Consider the following 18,408-nt stretch of genomic DNA (forward strand, 5'->3'; position numbering starts at 1 on the left):
TTTGCGCATCACTTATACGTTAATACGGAAGTATTTTTCTTGTTAATAAATAAATATGTTGTTTTCATGCGACCATTGGAGCTATGTTTATGTTTTTATAGTCAATTCGCAGTTGGAGTGAAATTAGCTCGTCAAAGGATTACTGAACAGAATTCGCCTGACAATCACTTCCAACCTTATCTGTAATATATTGTTGTGGTACGTGTCAATAAATTCCTTTACCACTGAAGAAGGGCAATTGGCGTTTTGCTAATAAAACATTAAATGTACGCTGAAGTTTTAGATATTACCGCCAATGGTCTGCTAATTACTGTCATAGTCGCTGCGAAATTTATTATTATAGTTCCACTGTCACGCTGGAATGAAATGTGAAATGTAAGCTTAAAACCAAGGATACTGCCACGCTGAACTAACAGCTAGCTAAAATGACCAGAAACAGACCTGTCTTCAATAGTACAAACTAATCATCCTGAAGCAATGGCAACTTTATATTTTCCAAAGACTGTATTAAGATCACATTAGTCTCGCTATGGAAATACTATGAGGTATTCCTAGCGACTGACTTTTCGTGATGGGAAGCATCAGTTGTAAATGACTACGTATTTCCTTTACAAACTTACATAAACAGTCTCAGGATACTACCCTTCACAACGCCTTGAATATTGATAAAACACAAATATATCAGTAAATTTCACCCCTGATGTGTTATTTACGTCACATTTACAGTTTAGTTTAACTTTTATCGTCCCCATTCCTAAGACCAGCAACTTTGTCATAATTCGCACATATTCTGTTATTTATATGCTGTACTGTCATTGTCAAATCCATACTGTCATAACAGAGAGCATTGTCTTCAAATTTGTCTTCAGTGACTTGATATTTTCAGTACTGCTGATATCATGCGGGTATTTGTGCAGTCATAGGGCCTCATATTTAAACGCTCCAAAACCAACATAAGAAGTGCATCTCGGTTCAAACAACGTGAAACTAAATGTAAAAAGGTTTCTATTCACTCCACCCTTTATCTTAAGCATCCAGACTCAATACCTTGAAGAGTCTTAATACGTTTTGGTAATTCTAAGCCATACCTCCTAACGGACTGCAAGGAACGTTCCCAGGAATACGACAGCCACTAGGGATTAGGGTGCCAAATGTATTTGGCCGTGTTTAATACTTCTCCCTGGGGGTTAAATACAGTCAACCACCAAAAATAACTGCAAATTCTTAATAAGCAACTCAAATACTAGAGGAAACTGTAATTTCCAAATTAATACCCGACGCGGCGTTACCAACATCTACCTACGTTTTTAACATTCTAACTCTGATTGCGGGCCACTGCAATTCAAAACAAAAGATGGGTAATCCTGTCCCGGGGTGCAACACCCTTTCAACAAACATGCCACTAGTTTTGCAGCTTCCTATGGTGTATCTTAAGTAGATTATGATCTAGTTGCAATAGTCCTCTATGACAAAGTTTTTTTCATTTTTTGGGGGGGGGAGCAGGCAGTTGTTTTTTTTTTTTTTTTTTTTTTACAAAAGGGCACTATCTACGATCGCCAGTAACCCTTAAAACGTCATATTTTTCAGTACTGAGACGAATTACAAGTGCAGCAGTAATTTAAATCACGGACTTTACCAATAATCAGAACTATTCACTATTTTTATGCAACTGAATATCACCTACGCTTCTTAAGTTAATTCTTCCCCCTAACATGATTTTTGTTCTATTTTCATTGAATGTCATCCTTCTTGGACGCTGCTATGACCGTTATTTCTCATTTGTATCTCCAATGTCTTTAAAAGGAGGAATAAAACTGGATGTCATCCGGATATAGCTTCAATTTTACCCTTTGTCACTGTAGTACATTTGGCAATCCAGCCGTATAATATGCAAAATAGGATTCGACCTTAATCACTTGCTTGTGGTATCACTCTTCTTAACGTTTTGGAGACACGGTGTAGAATTTGGCCACTCTACTCGTAGAATTAAATAACCATTATATAATCAACCTCTTTAATACTTACGAGCTACGATTACAAGCGGAAGGTAGAATTCTTTCAGTTCGGTTTCCCCCGAGATTTTTTTTCTTTCTTTTAAGATCAAACACTTCACACGTAAACACCAAGAGCAACGAACACGGAATGAAGGAAGGAGGAACCTTCACTTTTAGCTTTAAAGTCGATGGGTCCGAAGGTTCTTTTCGGGAAAAATTAAACATAATCACGAGAACTTCCGCTGTTTTCATTCCGTATAATGGAAAATTTGAAGTAAAATTTGACTTCGTTCTTAGTTTTCTAATTAATTGTCTTTAGAGAGTGTGAGTGCAAATTAATATTGACCTGAAGGCAAAAACAGGTTAGCAACTACAAGGCTCGTTCTCTAAACAAAACAAAAAAATTCTGACGTCCTAAATTTGCAGTAAAAATGAACAGGAAATAACCAATGTGGAAAAAAATATCCTATAAAGAAAATTAAAAAGTCAAATGACCACCTAATAAGCAATGGAAAGTTGAAACCCGTCAGTACGAATGAAAAATAACGAAAGACAAACGCAAATCCACAACATCCAGCGAGCAAATCACAACAGACACCGAACTTACCGATAATCCCGATAACCGATCATTCAAACGGATTCCCATTATGAGAGCTGACACAGTTTGAGGACTAGGCCATCCGATCAATTCTACTCATCGCTCGAATATTGCAGCGAACAATATTCGACAAATGCAAGACCGAGAGACTCGCAATGCACGATACACTTCAACGATCCATTAAGCATTTCCTATCGTTATCTCTCGTAAGGATGAGAATTTGGAGTAACAGGGGGTTGGTGGGTACAACCCAAAGGGTCCCCCCCCTCCCCTCTGTCTAACTTCTCCCTCTCGCGAACTGGCGTCGTACCCGGCATCGACAATGCCTCTTGCACTCCATCGATCATGAGAGCAACAATACTTTGACGCGCAACACGGAGCTGGGTCCCATAGTCCGGCGAATAAGACAAATTGAGCCCCGAGCGATTCATCTTGATGAACCCAAGGGAACGTCACTCTCTCGAGGGAGAGCGAGACCACGGTGGCGGTCGCACGCCGGGCATATAGCCAGGCTTATAGACTGGTTCCCCGACGCCCTCTCTTAGGAGTGGAGGCTTTCGTGTGCCGTTTCCTGCCGAAGGGGAATAGCTTTCTTTTCCCGCTCGCCGACTCTATGGACTGGGTTTTGACCATCACACGGATGTTTCTCCCCATATGGAAACTGGACTCAAGTAAACGGTTCTTCTCCCAGATTGAAAGAGTGAAGATGATAGTGAAGGGAGGTTTAGAGATAACGTTAATGCCTTCAGAATTATCTTAATTTGTACTAGTAAATATCTAAACTGAACGCTTAATATATTCGGATTTTATCGTCCAACTCGCTATTACAGTCTTCCAAAGTATTATCACAAACTATATTACTCTTAAAAAAAGAAAAGAGCTCGAATCCATAATTCCTTAGATACAATGCAGTGCCTGCAAAATATTCCACCACTCGAAATGATATACCAGGTAAAAGGATTCACAGAAGAAGATCTTATATTACTTCTTTATTTCCACTTTTTACATGGCGTTTTATCCCTACAATAATTCCTGCATGAACCGCACAACAATCTTGTCAGATATAATAGAAACTCTGCACATAAAATCTATAATAAGGCTTTAAACTGGTAAGAAAATATATTCTTAATCTATTGACATATAAACAGATCACAGAAAACCATTTGACATTGTACATGGCAGTATAAATATGGACGTCGCTCGAATCTTAGATGTAAAACTACGAGTCGTACAGAAGTACTCCATCACACGCGCAGTCTCTATTCTCACCATCCGCGGGTTCACAATGTCCTGTTTTCGTTAAAACTAACACTTTCCTCAGACAGTGTCACCCTTTTCGTAGGATTCGCTAACTCCAGAATAGCAGACAGTTGCTACAGCTGCTATGATATGATTGTGGTTGTGGGTGTAGTAGGTGTCGATGTTCGAAAGGAAATATTCATGGCCAAAAGTTGTGTGTATAAACGCGCATGTCTGTGCGTTTGCAATTGCATGGAGAAGGTTAAACAATGCAACTGAATTCAGCATATTTGCTGCAGTACTTTCCTACTCAAATATTTTTCATATCTCCCGAGTAGCACCATAAACACACACACAAAAAGAAAAATGAAAAAAAAAATTCACTGCGCACCTGATGTAACTTATGAGAATTTATTGTTCACAAAAATGGGGAAAAAATGACCATTACGTTTTCCTATTAATCGAGGTCAAATTTTGAGATCGATGTGGTTTTTTTTTAAACCAAGTAAATCTGAAGTTGTCGTTGATAGCAAACTATAACGGCGAAATGTATCTCAGTGTATATAACTGCACACTTATTTATATGAACACTGTCAACTTCAATCTTTCCTTTGTTCCATCCTGAAAAGCATACCAGTAACTAAAACTCTTTTGAAAATTCAAATACTGATCGAATGTCTCTCCTTCCAGTGATCCAAAAAATAAGAGAAAAAAAACTGTCATGGAACCGCCATAAGACCCTCTGCAGGTCTATTCCAGTCCTTCTCACAACTTCATTCTTCATCCTGATTATCGTACTAGCCATTGCTCTACGGTTCCAGACCTATTCACTTCTTGCGCGTGCAGACATATTTTACCACCACAGACTACTGGGATCTTCCTTCAGTGCCTCTTCATGTGCAGGGAGAGGTGGTCTGAGCGCGAGAAGGAACGCTGGCACAGTTGGCATTTGAAGGGCTTCTGACCTGTGTGCTTGCGGAAGTGGCGGGTCAGCTCGTCCGATCGAGCGAACCTCCACTTGCATCCATCCCATGTGCAGTGATATGGTTTTTCGCCTGGAGAGAAGAAGGTGGAAAAAAACATTAATAATATGTTTACTACGATTCGCCATGCGTAAAATATGAAGCAATCTACGATCAGGATAGTGAAGATTCACAAAAAACTTATCCGTGTGCTCTCGCTTGAAAACCTAACCGTAAATCTAAAAAAAAAAAAAAAAAAAAAAAAAAAAAAACAGAGAAACTTACCCGTGTGCGTTCTCTTATGAGCTTTCAGATGCGAACTTTTTGTATAGACCTTCTCACATCCTTCAAAATCACAACGATGGGCTTTCCTTCGCCTCAGGGCATCAGTGTAGTCTGCTGACGAGGGTGGGGGACGGCCGTGTGGTCTGGCAACTACAGGTGGCGAAGGGGGCGAGGAAGATGACGATGGCGAAGATGAGATGGTCGATGAGGTAAGGTTTTGGGTCTGCGGTGGGGATGATGTTAGGTTGCCGCTGGAAGACCCAGACACGAGGGGAGGAGAAGGACTTTCGCTGTGAGCACGTTTGCCATAAAAAGCTCTGCGAGGGAGATAATAAAATACAGATTCCTCTATGAAAATCGCGCCACTGGACAGTTTTATTATGATCACAGTATTCAAAGTAAGGTGGTGATTATGATACAAAATTACAGTTAGGAGTTATGTAAATGACAATCTTAACATAAATTACTATTAAATTATTCATCTATTCTCAACATCAAGAACATAAAACTTACAGAGACGCTTCTCGTATCCTCTGGAGAGACAAAAAGGATGGCGCCGCACTATGGAACGCGCTCTCCATGGCATTTTTCCCAAGTTCTGTCGAAGAATGTTGACATTATAAACCAACACTCACAAGTAACATTCGCTTATAATAAAACACATTTTCCTTAGAATGTAAATCTGCCTTCTTTCACTGTAAAAACAATGTGACAGCAAGATATATCTAAAACCTTACATTATCATTTAGAGCAATCGTGAAAAATCAACGTAGGAATAATTATTATAAACATACAATGGCTGTGTAAATATCCACACCGAGTGCTTACCTGATTTCAGAGTGAGATCCAATCCTAGAGGTAAGTGCAGGGAACTAGGAAACCTTGACATATGGAGAAAGAGAGCGGGTCACTGCCTCTTAAGGGAGAGCCAGAACTTGTCACAAGGTCAGGGGCACTGATGGGCGGGAAGGTAGTGCTCGGCTGAGGCAAAGCACATGTGCATATTTGGGATGTCAAAGGCCCCTAGTGTAGAGTGCTGAGGTGAGTGATCGGGAGATCTTGTACTTATGAAAGAAAAATTCGACGAGGATACAAGCGGCAAGGTACGTTCTATATTTGAACTTCTATGGACGGAAGTGGAGGATGTAGACGGCGTCTGGGAGGCCACTAACAAGTTCTTACCTTGGTGGCCCACCAGCGATGGCTTCAGGAGTGCGGGGTTTGCACTTCGACTATATTTTCTATAGCAATTCGCCTCCTTGGACGGCGGCGACAGGCCCTTCGACTCTAAAACGTCATCGGCAGGACTCTGGGTCGTGGTCACTGGTTCTGAGACAACCGCCACGCTATCACATGTAACCCTCGGGATGCGATCGCACGGTTCTTTTTTAATAGGATCACACGTTTCCCCAGACGAAATGACGAGCGACGAGTCACTGGAGGTGAGTCTTGGCACCTGTTCCTGTCCTCCTTCGGAAACTGGAATCCGCGGGAACTTTTTCAAGGAGCCCGGACGACTGGCGGCTGGGTCGTCTTCGGGTCGTCGAGACCTCTGGTTGGAGGTAGTAGATGTCTGAGAAGGGCGATCGGGTGGCCAGGTTCCTCTGTCACCCAGTATTCTAGAGGACGATGAATGGTCAATCGGGGGACCGTACGGCACCCGGGGGAGTGGCTGGACATTGTTGAAGACTGAAGGGGAGGACTTGGGTTGACTCTGGGGCCTGGTTTTGACGCTTAAATCCACTGGTTCTATCTGTTCAGGGGGCACTTCCGCCTGCCAATAAGAGAAGGGTTCTTATTAGTCCCAACGAAACACCAAGATGGCATCGATGAGTGACAGATTTAACGTCTAGTAGTTCAGCGAACCCGTCATTTGCTCATATAGGTAAGAATGATAAGAGCACGATAATATCACCAACATAGAGAGAGAGAGAGAGAGAGAGAGAGAGAGAGAGAGAGAGAGAGAGAGAGAGAGAGAGAGAGAGAGAGAATGTAAAATACTAGTGGAATATATGGTTACATTTAATGATCATATCCAGTCTGTCACGTATAAAAAGTAAACCCAAGAGATGAACACATACAATCTCACTTGGCCTCAAACATCCGTGAAAGCTAAATTGTCTTATGACCAAATTTTATACTACACAAATTAACGGTAAATAGGAAAGGAACTGACCTCCTTTGACATAGTGCTGTGGTGCGTGGCCAGGACGGGATCATGCTCGGGCACCATGGCCTGGGAAACGAAAGAAGGGAGCCGCGCTCCCCTTACAATTCACCGAGGAACCTGTAAAGGTAAAATGAATGGTTGTTTAAGATTCTGATGCTGTTAATTCAATGAATAAAATAAATAAACACATTTGCTGCAGAGGGACAGGAGAAATGTAACATTCCTCATTATGAAGTTCCATTCGATACCATAAACACTTTCAGGAACTAAAAGAAGAAAAGGATTAACCTTTAGAAATGAATGAATATACTGAAAATCCAGCAATGCATTTAATGACCTGTTTATTGTAATGAAGAAAAGGGTGCAGAACTCAGCTGGAAAAAAAGCCTTATTAATAATAATAATAAAATAAAAAAATAAAAAAAACATTCAGAAATAGCAAAGTTAAACGATTCGAAAAAAAGCTTGTTTTCCAGCCTAAATGCTAACCATTTAGTTCCTATAACCTTTCACCAAGAGAGATTTCATTTCCTTCGACTTTTTCGGGGTCAGGCTCCATTTTCAATATCCTTTTCACCTCATCCAGACTTGTGATGGAAAAAGGCTTTCACAAATGAAGAAAAACAATAAACAACCAATATGCACGAATATTCACTACAAATCCAAGAGATAAAGCACAAGAAAATCGATGTATAACAAAAACAACCGGCACTCACTTCCTTTAACACCAATCACTTCTTTGATTTCTCTAATTCGATTCTTAAGCTGAGCTTAAAATGGGGTGGTACAGAGCTAATTCACTTCCAATAAAATCGGTCAGCGTTCCTAACTATGGTAAAAAATGGCACTTTCTTTAAAGAGAATCTTCCCCCATAATAGTTCACTGAAATTTAAATAACGTTCAAGTTAAGATATCATTGCAAAGCATTAACAAGTGTTGAAAAAAATAACGCACAGTACAAAAACACTATTGAAAATATCATTCACAATGCATCATGAAAAATGACACGGAAACCATATGCACCATAGTAAGCCCAAACTGTCATATCTAAGTTTAAATAACTTCTATATTTTTCTTATGAATTTTACATTTTGATGTATCAGAAAGCCTGGTTGTTGTTGATGATTAAACTGGTCTTATGCCAGCGCGGCCTCTTGCTCATAGAGCAGCCTGTAAGCCTGGTTCGAAATAAAAATGAAAATCTACACGAGGAAACTGCAGAGCGTCCGCTGAGAAGAAAAACTCCGAGGAAACCATACAAAGCAGGTCACAGACTATGCCATAGAGACATTTACATATAAACCAATTTCCTCCTGACGCCTGGATGTCATTCATTCGCTATTCAACCTCCTTATCTTGAATTCTTTAAGAACTTGACAAGTGTTGTATACTTGAATGAGAAATGACATCTTCATAAACTTGTAAAACCAGTTTCGACATCCTTACACCAGAGACAAAAAACAGCGGCAATAATAATCATAATAATAATGTTATCAACCATAACAATTATCCAGGGCTACAAAAACAGGATAATCCGTCAGCAAATATTGATAGGTTTGCCAAGGCATTCAATTGAATACAAGAATGTAATAAGCGAATACCACAGGAAAATGATAGGCAGAAATCCAAGCGCTTTCGACTAAGACGAAAGGGCTTGCATTTCCGCCTATCATTTTCCTGTAGTATTCGCTATTTAATGAAGTCACGTGCATCTACTGTGATTTTTCAAGCATAAGAATATGAGACACGACGATAAAGACCAAAAAAAATAAAGGAAACAAACAAAAAATGAGATAAGAAAAAAGGGGGATAACTAGACTACAGCTACAAAAACAAGTCACTAAATGACATACCCATGGCGAATGCCAATACTCCACTCATTATTCAGCTCCAGGTGACAATTCCACGACTTTACAGAACGGATGCAAACTCTCCAGTCAGTCCGAGAGGCGAGAGCCCACAACTAAACCAACAGGTGATTTAAAGCAAAGGGCTGCTGCGTTCGGTGTATGGATTTAGAAGAGAGGGGGGAAGGGGGGGATCAGCCAAAGCTGGAAAGGGTAGACTCAGCGGGAGTCGTTTCCAGATCTATCAAGACAGCGGGCACAGGCAAAAATAAGAGGTTTATGAGAGGGGGGAGGAGGGGGATAACGGAGATGACCGTCGGGCTGCTGGGGCTAAGAGGCCGCTGCTGCTGCTGCTGCTGCCTCCTTCCTCTTCTCCCTCATTCAAGCGGAAAGGGGATTAGCCAAAGAGGTGCTGTCAAGAAAAGAAGCCATGGGAAAGAAGATGGCGAGATGTGATTTGCGGAAAGGAATCAGTAGGAGAGCCACTACCGGGACGGCATACTGTGAGGGAGGGAGAGAAAGGAATGGACCAGGGGAGGGAGAAGGTGGGAAAGAAGAAGTGGGGGGGGCGGGGGAAGAAAAGAGAGAGCACACCGTTCCCCCATCCAATTCTTCTCACCTGGCCCCAACCCCCCTCCCCCTCCCCCACCACCGCCGCCGCCGCTAACTTTCAAGAGGTCGCCATTGGGAAGTTCTGCACGTCTTTTATTAACACTTGGGAGTGTGGTGGATCTTCAGACCCGAGGTGATGCCGGCTGGGTCGGAGGTCATGAAGGGTGAAAGGCAAACAGGTTAGGATGAGAAGTTGGCCCGTAATGATCTAGGAAACCGTACGCACCTCCCCCCCCCCCCACCTTCCCCCCCAACCACCCGGGCAAGACGCTCGTCCCCATAAAATACAGATAAAAATGGAAAAAACATAGGTCAGCGTTCAAGTACTGCACTGTACAGCTGGTATCTTTTCAGCCATCAGGAAGGCAACGAATGTGAACGTCGTATCTGCAGGAAATAACTTCTGCTTGAAACCAGACATGAAAGAACTACCGAGACCTAACACTGTAAAGACACTTCAGCTAAACATTAAGATTTTAATCAACTAGAAGGATTTGCATTCGAAATAAAAATTGTAACTGATACTGACAAGGTACTCGGGACGAAACTTCCACTATCTTACGATATGCACTGTGCTGAAGTGTTTACTGTAACAAGAAACTTAAGGTACATGTAAAAAAAAAATGAATTCTGAAAATTCAACAGGACCACAAAACCTTTTTAAGTTGTTCCTCATATGTTTTGGAAGAGCGGAAAATAAATGCAGCTCTAGAGTGCTAAAAACTTGAAAACCAAACTGCATTCACAAATGAATATATGTACATACAATAATATATATAAGAGGCGCAACTGTGTGTGTTTTTTTAAGGGATAGAAAATAGCAGTAGGGTCGTCCCTAATGACCACATCTCATAGTTTTTTTTTTTCTTTCTTTTCTCGAAAGCAGGACTTGAGGTTGAAATACACACGATGCTAAACGCCCGTAAATTCCCTCAAAGAATTCATTACCGGATTATATGGCATACATACGAGAAGCGCGGAGATTGGATATGATGAGGGCATAAACAAAGATACGACCAACGATAGATATTGAGCGCTCGAACCCGTACAAGCTGGAAATAATCTGGTAGCCATATGCGAAGGTTAGGATGTCATACGTTAAGGGAGATTCTGTACGGGTCAGGTGCCTCTTTAGCAGACAGGGTAGGGGCATAAATTATATCGTTTTTCTTATCCCTCCGCGGCTCAGAATAGAAGGTAAGGCTAAACGGCTGATGCTTATCAAAAGGGGAGAGGAAATTATGAGGAATTAACACAGAAGTTAAGCGCGCAAATGAGAGATTCACAAAACAAGACTGTTAACGAACACGCCGATTAGCCACCAACGCAATTTAACTCATAGGAAGTTGCAATAGCGAACCACCTACACTGTGGTTTATGTGACGTGAGATTTTACGTACGGCCCAAAACGCCGATAGGGGTGAATACGCACCTCTGTGATGTTAGCTGATCGTTTCTTTCTCAAGTTGGAAGAGAAATCAAGACGGGAAAGGATATAACTTATCTGACCTCTAGTAGCAAATGACTGCAGTTTATTTTTTTTTTCCCCTCTTCATGTAACAACATAAGCGAATCTTGAATGACGAGCACATAATTTTAGAAAACAGAAAATTTAGGAGTTAAGAGAGAGGATGGACAGTACTCGTGGAGAAGAGGGATGAAAGTTGATAACACAAATACCTTCGATTCCCACAGTATCCACGCAATCTATTGTTACTGTTATTCAATCGAAAAACGGTCTTCACTGAATGCTCCGAAGAGGTGATAAATCAGAAAATTACAAAATAATACAGATTTTCGTACTATACCTGCTAATGGTTTCCGACTAATTTCCAAGTTCCATTTCAAATGATTAAGATTTGCAAGGGTCATTTGCAAATATCACCTCATAATTAAGGTTTCCAACTGTCATTCAAATTTCATTTTACATAATTAGGATTTTCAACATTCACGTTCAAGCGTCATTTTATTTCATATTACTTATTTGGAGGCAGCTACGAAAGTCTTCGACACACCATTAGCCGACAGGTCTCTCTCTCTCTCTCTCTCTCTCTCTCTCTCCACATAAAGCTTATGGTTTTAGTTCGATTTGTGCCTCAACGCTTTCAATTTTGCGCCATAACTCTTATTTTGGGGCCTTTGAAATCACCGGCATCGCCAGAGATAGCATCACCTGGCATGAGAACAAGGTGTAATAAAACCTCCGTTATTCTTGCAAGTAGAAATCAGAATCTTGTCCGGAGCGTATCAAGGTTATCTGGCTGATAAGCAATCTGAGCTTATCTCTCGAAATGCCTACCGCAAGATAAAGACAAGCCTTCCTGGCACTGACTGCGAGATTTTCATAAACAGCGCATTTTTATGATCTGGTCTACAGTTAGCATGCAGGATTATTATCAGTGTTGACGCCAGAACTTCTTTTCATACCATATCTTGAATCAGTTGCAAATGTTCAAAGCCCTGAGGCTGTGAATCTTTCCGAAATCTTTATCTATATAACGTAAAATCTCTCTAAAGTGGTAATGAATACACGCTTGTTTAAACAATACTTCATCAGTGATTACGGTTGCAAATCGAAAAATTTAGATGATACTGATACTGGGGGTGAGGACGTTGCAAGCAGAAGTCACGAGAGAAAGCTTTGCTGCCTTTAAAACTAACGCCCACTCAAAAACACAAATATGGAATGACGAACCACTCACGATGGCCACAACCTGTCGAAATTTCTTTAGCCACACCTAACAAGTTCCCAGATGCCTCTTGCAAAGGTCTTCCAGCAGCCTCTCTCTCTCCCTCCCTCCCTCCTTTCTCTCTCTCTCTCTCTCTCTCTCTCCCCTCCATTAATAAAAGCATCTCCTATTCGTGTCATCCCGTGATGAGCCTCCTGAATACACATGACTCCTTGGAGGGGCTTTAACGGTACTGTTTGCTGCCGCGAGGAATGTTGCCAGGTCCCAGTTTTAGTTTTTATCCCTCGCCTGGGAGTCGTCGCTATCCAAGGACATCCCTTTTTTATGGCCGCGCTCAACAATGCTCATCTTCCGTGTTGTACCTGGACGGACATTTGAGCTTGCTTTTTTATCGCTGAAACGCTCGCAAATGGCTGAAGTGGCTCCTCTGATTCCATAGAAGTTAAAAGACGTAATAGCAATACTGGCAGGGTGATGCACATCTCAAAAGTGACCAGGAATCTACGGATCACTCTTTCTCTTCTTTCTTTCTCTTTCTCTCTCTCTCTCTCTCTCTCTCTCCCCAAGAACGACTTACCACTGAAGAAGATTTAATGGTCCCAAGAAGTGGAGAACACCTAAGGCGAATTTCCCATCAAAGATGCGCCTGTTTTTACCCTAACCACAAGGCCGCCCGGTGGCATCTCGTCCTTAGAAGATGGTTCTAATTGACTTGGGACTAGAAAATAAGCACTAATGGCCCTCCTACAATCCAGGAAGGTGGTAACGCCAGACTTAATGTCGCACACGGCACAATTGTATGAGGCGGGAGGGTACGCGGGATTTGCAAGAACTGGGGGGTGGGGGGGGGGGGGAAAGGCGAGGGTTGTAAGGCGCAGATGAACTGTGGAATGGAAGAGAAAATTGCCTTACTCCCTTCTCACCATCTTACAATATCTGATAATAAAAGCATAGAGAGAAATAAACCACGACTGTAGGAGACAAGAGGCAAGGCGAAGTTGCTAATTACGAAGAAACTGTCTCCTGAGAAACTATTGATTAAAGCTGGCATTATGTCTATAAGTAAAACAGGAAAATGCCAAAATCACAGAATTTAAAGATTGGACACTATTCACAGCATCTGAATGAGACACAAGACTGTTTGTCGTGCATTCATGCCACCCAAACACCCCTCTGTATAAGCTGTAGTAAAAAAGAAGAAAAAAAAAAACATGGTCTCTCCAAAGAAGAAATGAAGAAGTTGAGGTTTTTCTTGTTTACACAATTCTTTTACTAGTGATATATATATATATATATATATATATATATATATATATATATATATATATATATATATATATGTATTTATTATGAAAACGTCGAGGAATCCTCAAAGGATAACGGTAGTTACAAGTCGAGCGAATACCTTTGAGAGTTGCAAGGCAATTACATAATTTATTACTTTATGACTCTCTCAGGTATAATTGCAGTATTCACGTAGGTAATTACTACTTCATGGCTAAAGACACTGGCCGCTGCCTCTCTGTGACACTGCAACGCTTAGCGCACACGAAAATGCAACTAAGCAAATACATGGTCACCTGGCAGAACTCTGCAATTGCTTGCAACAGACTGATTCTAATACGAAATACTGTCAGGTCTAAGATTAATTTTCCTTCGCCTCTCTCTCTCTCTAAAGCATATACAAAGAACACATCAATGAAATCAAACACACTTCAAACTCCATGTTAGTTATTACTTTTTTCTCTCTCTCACACACACGCGCGCATACGAAGACTACAGTACAGGCAAGAAAACATTATCATATAACCATGTCTTGGGTCAAGAATGGATATTCCCCATCTCCTTAATTTCCAAACCCACAAAAATACACAAAATTAAATTACTCGTGAGCAAGTACTGCATTTACACCTTAACCTTAGCTAAAAGTTAGCAAAGAAAGTTGATTTCTTGCTACGGAACTTGCCGTAAGACTCGAACTTTGGAAATTGTATTCTTTGGACAAATAACCCCCCAAAAAAACCTGCAACCAAACCTTCAACTATCCCAATGTGACCCCCCTCTTTAGCAAATGGTCCCCGTATGATTCACCTCATGGCAACAACCACCCACCCCGACCCAACACCCCTTCTCTCTCCCAAAAAGGACTGAAATCCATTTTCTGGTATTTTCTCACATCGCTGCTCATGCGTGACCCGCTGTGTGTATCGATTGAGGTATTTCACTTTTTACAGCGTTGTTTTTATCTCGGTCCTGATTAAATGAGTGTTGTTGCGAGAAGAAATTACAAGATGACCAACACCCAGCAAAGCCAAGGAGCTGGACAACTGATTTCTTTTATTAGTTGTGTGTTTTATTAGACGCAAACCAAATTAGTCTTAAAAAACCAACACTAACATTTGCAAGTCTGTATCTAAATGGAAAACTTACTACACGCTAATCAAATGGACCCCCTACCATTCGCTCAAAATAAAAATAATATTTTACCCTTCCAGACAGCAAAATAGCTTTACGATCATATACGACGATCCACGGGGCCTGAAAATAACACCTTACCATCAAAATACGTAGGCTGATAGATCATTAACAGCCTATTAAAAGCAAATAACGGAAATCCTCAAGTAGAGCTCTGACACTTAAGTCTACAAACTATCTCCCTCAGTGTTCTTTAATGACACCATCAGGCCACCGCGCGCCATCTGTTGCCAGAATTCTAACTTATACGAAAACTCGCGACGCGAATAAGTCCTTCTCCTTTTTCTCATGCAATTGGAGATCTTTCCCTTTCTTTGCGAATTTAAAAATAAAGAGGGTATCAAAATAATGTAAACTTACAATTTTATCTACAAATAACTAAAACCTATTCAAGCAAACTTCCTAACTAGCACGTGTTTAGATATAAAGGTATTATTTTCGCAGTTAAAAGTTATATAGTACTATGCGTAAAATGACAATAAATAGATATTCCGCATCATGTTTAACAGGGCAACGAGCTGACCCTAATTCCGATATCTAATGAATTAGGGTTGTAAAGAACAAATCTTAGGTGTTATTAGCCAGTTATAAGTTCATATGGTATACGTTCTTACTCAGCTCAGCCAATTATAGGAGGCCATAAAATATGCGTTAACGAAGAGCACACTCAGAGCATTTTTGCAAGCACTTCAGTGAACGCACACATTCATTCAATTACATATATGCAAATTAACACATCTGAAGAAAATATGGATATATATGAATATAATCTACGTTTAAGATCTTAATCGATATTGAGATCTGAACGCACTGAAAAAGACTTTGCCAAACATCACAGGGGATGGCCAATTCGAACAATGAAGAGAATATGTTAATAAGAAGACAAACTTTTACCAAAATAGATGCACAGGTGAATTTTAAATTTTCATTTACCAGCTAAAATACATTCACACTGAACAAATATTTTCACATTCACTTGCCTATATTAAATATAACTACCGAAAACGTAATTTCGATAAGGGGGAAATAACACTATCATGACTATATATATATATATATATATATATATATATATATATATATATATATATATATATATATATTCGGCTACGGGGCAACTTCCTTTTCAATTTTAATTTTTAAAAAAAGTCACAAACCAACCGTATTCCTGCTTTAATCCCTAATGAAATGTTTGTTTTAAGAATAACATACGCAAAATGTCTTGAAGATAAGTAACTTTTGCTTGGACTTTTCTCCCAATAGTAATCCGTCGTGATGAGAGAGATTTCGCCTCTCTGGGACTGACAGTGTGACTGGTAATGAAAAAGAGAAACAGCTTCATTTCTCCTTCGATGATATAACGAATATATATCAATGATTTAGCTATGTCAAATAAAATCCGCTAAATGATAAGCTAATATGCCAAAGGAAAATTGAACGTACTGGAATACTCATTGCCCTTATGATTTTGCTGCAATAAGCGTTAGTGAATATCAAGCAACTGATAGATAAAATAATTACAGATAAAACAATGCAGGTCCCAAAAGCTCCCCGTGTAGGTATATCAGCAGCCAATGGGCCATTTACAACAGCCAGATCGTCCAATCCAATTGTCTCATGAACACATCCTGAGAAACTTGGCCACAATTTCCTAACGAAAATACAGGTATTTTTTCGATACCTTTTCAAACAAAGATGTTCACTGTGTTGGCATGTCCTGGATTGTTCCTTTCAGTATCCACAGCAAAATCTTGGTATTAAGTTCAAATAAAATAAACTTTAATGCCATAAAATTACATAAACTTTGAAAAACTGTTGAAAACTTACCAGGTAGTGAAAATGGCGAGGACACTGTTTATCACTGGCGAATAAATCTCATATCATCTTCTTTCACAGTGGGTCTTATCCAATCTCCTGCACATTGTTTTTCCAAAGTCACTTTTAAATACTCCAAAGGTTCACTTACAACCAAAAAATAGGTTCTCTAAACATTGCATCAACTTATTCTCACTCGGGATCTACTTGTTGTTTATACAAATAAAAGCACAGGAACTTCCATCGGCATTCAGCGAACACAACCTCCACCCCAAAAAAACTTTCCAGGGACTTGAATGGAAAATGAACAAGGCTCCTTCACGTGCGATGTCCACGAGAACACTAGCGATCAGCTGTTGAGGTAAGGGCGCTCACACTCACTGGCTGGGTGAGGCAGGCCGCGCCCTCCCTACCAGTCACCTCCCCATCCTACCACAGGTCCAGACACGCCCCCATCTCCCACATGAAGGTGATTCCCAACTAGGATTGGTTGCTGCTCCCATCTTAGGGGAGGGTTTTGAGTCTTGGAACGGGGCGTTTCGTTGCTGGGAAAGGTTCGCTAGTGGGGAAGTCAGGCCGTGTGGAAAGTTGAAGTTCTTGAGGAGTGTGAGGTTAAAAAAAAAAGAAAAAAAAAAAGGATGTTCTGAATCTTCATCTGGCTTACTCACGTCTTTAGGTCCAACGGGTCATCTTAGGTTACGACTGCATCTCCCAAGACTGTGCAGCAGCGTCTGCAATGAGAAAGAAATATTCTTGTGTGCACCGAATGCAAAACGTAACTCCTCTGCTTTTCCCTACAAATACTCAAGTCTTCTTATTTTAGTCTGTTTTAATAAAACTTCACATTTTTTCTCCAAGACTATCAGCCTCGTAATTTCCTGTTTTGTATTTTTATAAACATATCACAAAGAATTTATCATAAATGAATATATGATAACCATACATGAACACTATCCTCGTGTATTAGGGAAATAGCAGTCTGCAGGAAACTGCTCCCGGTGATTTCAACGTACTTAATAAAATGATCTCCAAACTACTATAATCTCTTGAAATTAACGTTCTTTTGCTATGAGACAAAGAAGCCGTCAAAACATTTAAGTTTTCCTAAACCTTTCCTCTTATATATACACTCATAGGGGCATACGCGTATAAATCACATTTCCCCTTATTTAAGTACCATTCCCAAAATTTCCAAGGTTTGTACACAGTAACTGAAAGAGAGGATGGTTACTTCTGGCTTAAGTATGTTATGTGTTTCCTTAACGCATTAAACAAGCAAAAAGTGATTTGCAGAAAGATACGTGATAAACTCTACGGAATCCAAACACATAATTTGGCCATACTTATAATATTTTTCTTTTTTTAACTTAAACTAACCATTATTACATTGTATTATATACGAGAACCACGTGACTTACTTACATTGCGACTTTGTATTTGACATTTAAATTATATAAACTTTTACACACAAAGATAACATACCTAGATATTGGACAACGAAAGTTTTTTTTCTTTCTTTCAATACATAGAAGTTATTTCAAAACATTCTTAGCTTGTGATAGATATTGAGTGTTTCCGTTTAAGTAATAAAACAGAATGAGTGAAATTCTTCTAAATCAGCCGGAGTAACATACTTATTCTTGGTATTTGAAAGACTGTTTTGCAATCAGCAAAATTAGAAACAACGCAGGAAGAGCAAACAATCCTAAGTATAAAGCTT

The 18,408-nt window shown here is 40.1% G+C and overlaps 1 protein-coding gene and 1 long non-coding RNA gene across 2 annotated transcripts in view; both read right to left on the reverse strand.

Annotated features, from left to right (window-relative positions):
• Window positions 1-2,237, reverse strand: part of LOC135207876 (uncharacterized) — a 244,361-nt gene extending 242,124 nt beyond the window's left edge. The window contains exon 1 of the long non-coding RNA XR_010313075.1: window positions 2,026-2,237. This is a non-coding gene — a long non-coding RNA (uncharacterized LOC135207876). The remainder of the gene's footprint in view (window positions 1-2,025) is intronic.
• A 1,328-nt stretch (window positions 2,238-3,565) lies between these two features.
• Window positions 3,566-17,062, reverse strand: LOC135207877 (Krueppel-like factor 12). Its single transcript, XM_064239774.1, is given in 8 exon segments — window positions 3,566-4,886; window positions 5,079-5,395; window positions 5,592-5,676; window positions 5,907-5,981; window positions 5,984-6,071; window positions 6,073-6,852; window positions 7,255-7,365; window positions 16,701-17,062. Coding segments are annotated over 7 exon segments (1,575 nt in total). The 5' UTR covers window positions 7,312-7,365; window positions 16,701-17,062; the 3' UTR covers window positions 3,566-4,713.
• Between the last annotated feature and the right edge of the window lie 1,346 nt (window positions 17,063-18,408).

The sequence above is a fragment of the Macrobrachium nipponense genome, chromosome 34 (assembly GCF_015104395.2).
Source record: "Macrobrachium nipponense isolate FS-2020 chromosome 34, ASM1510439v2, whole genome shotgun sequence".
Lineage (NCBI taxonomy): Eukaryota > Metazoa > Arthropoda > Malacostraca > Decapoda > Palaemonidae > Macrobrachium > Macrobrachium nipponense.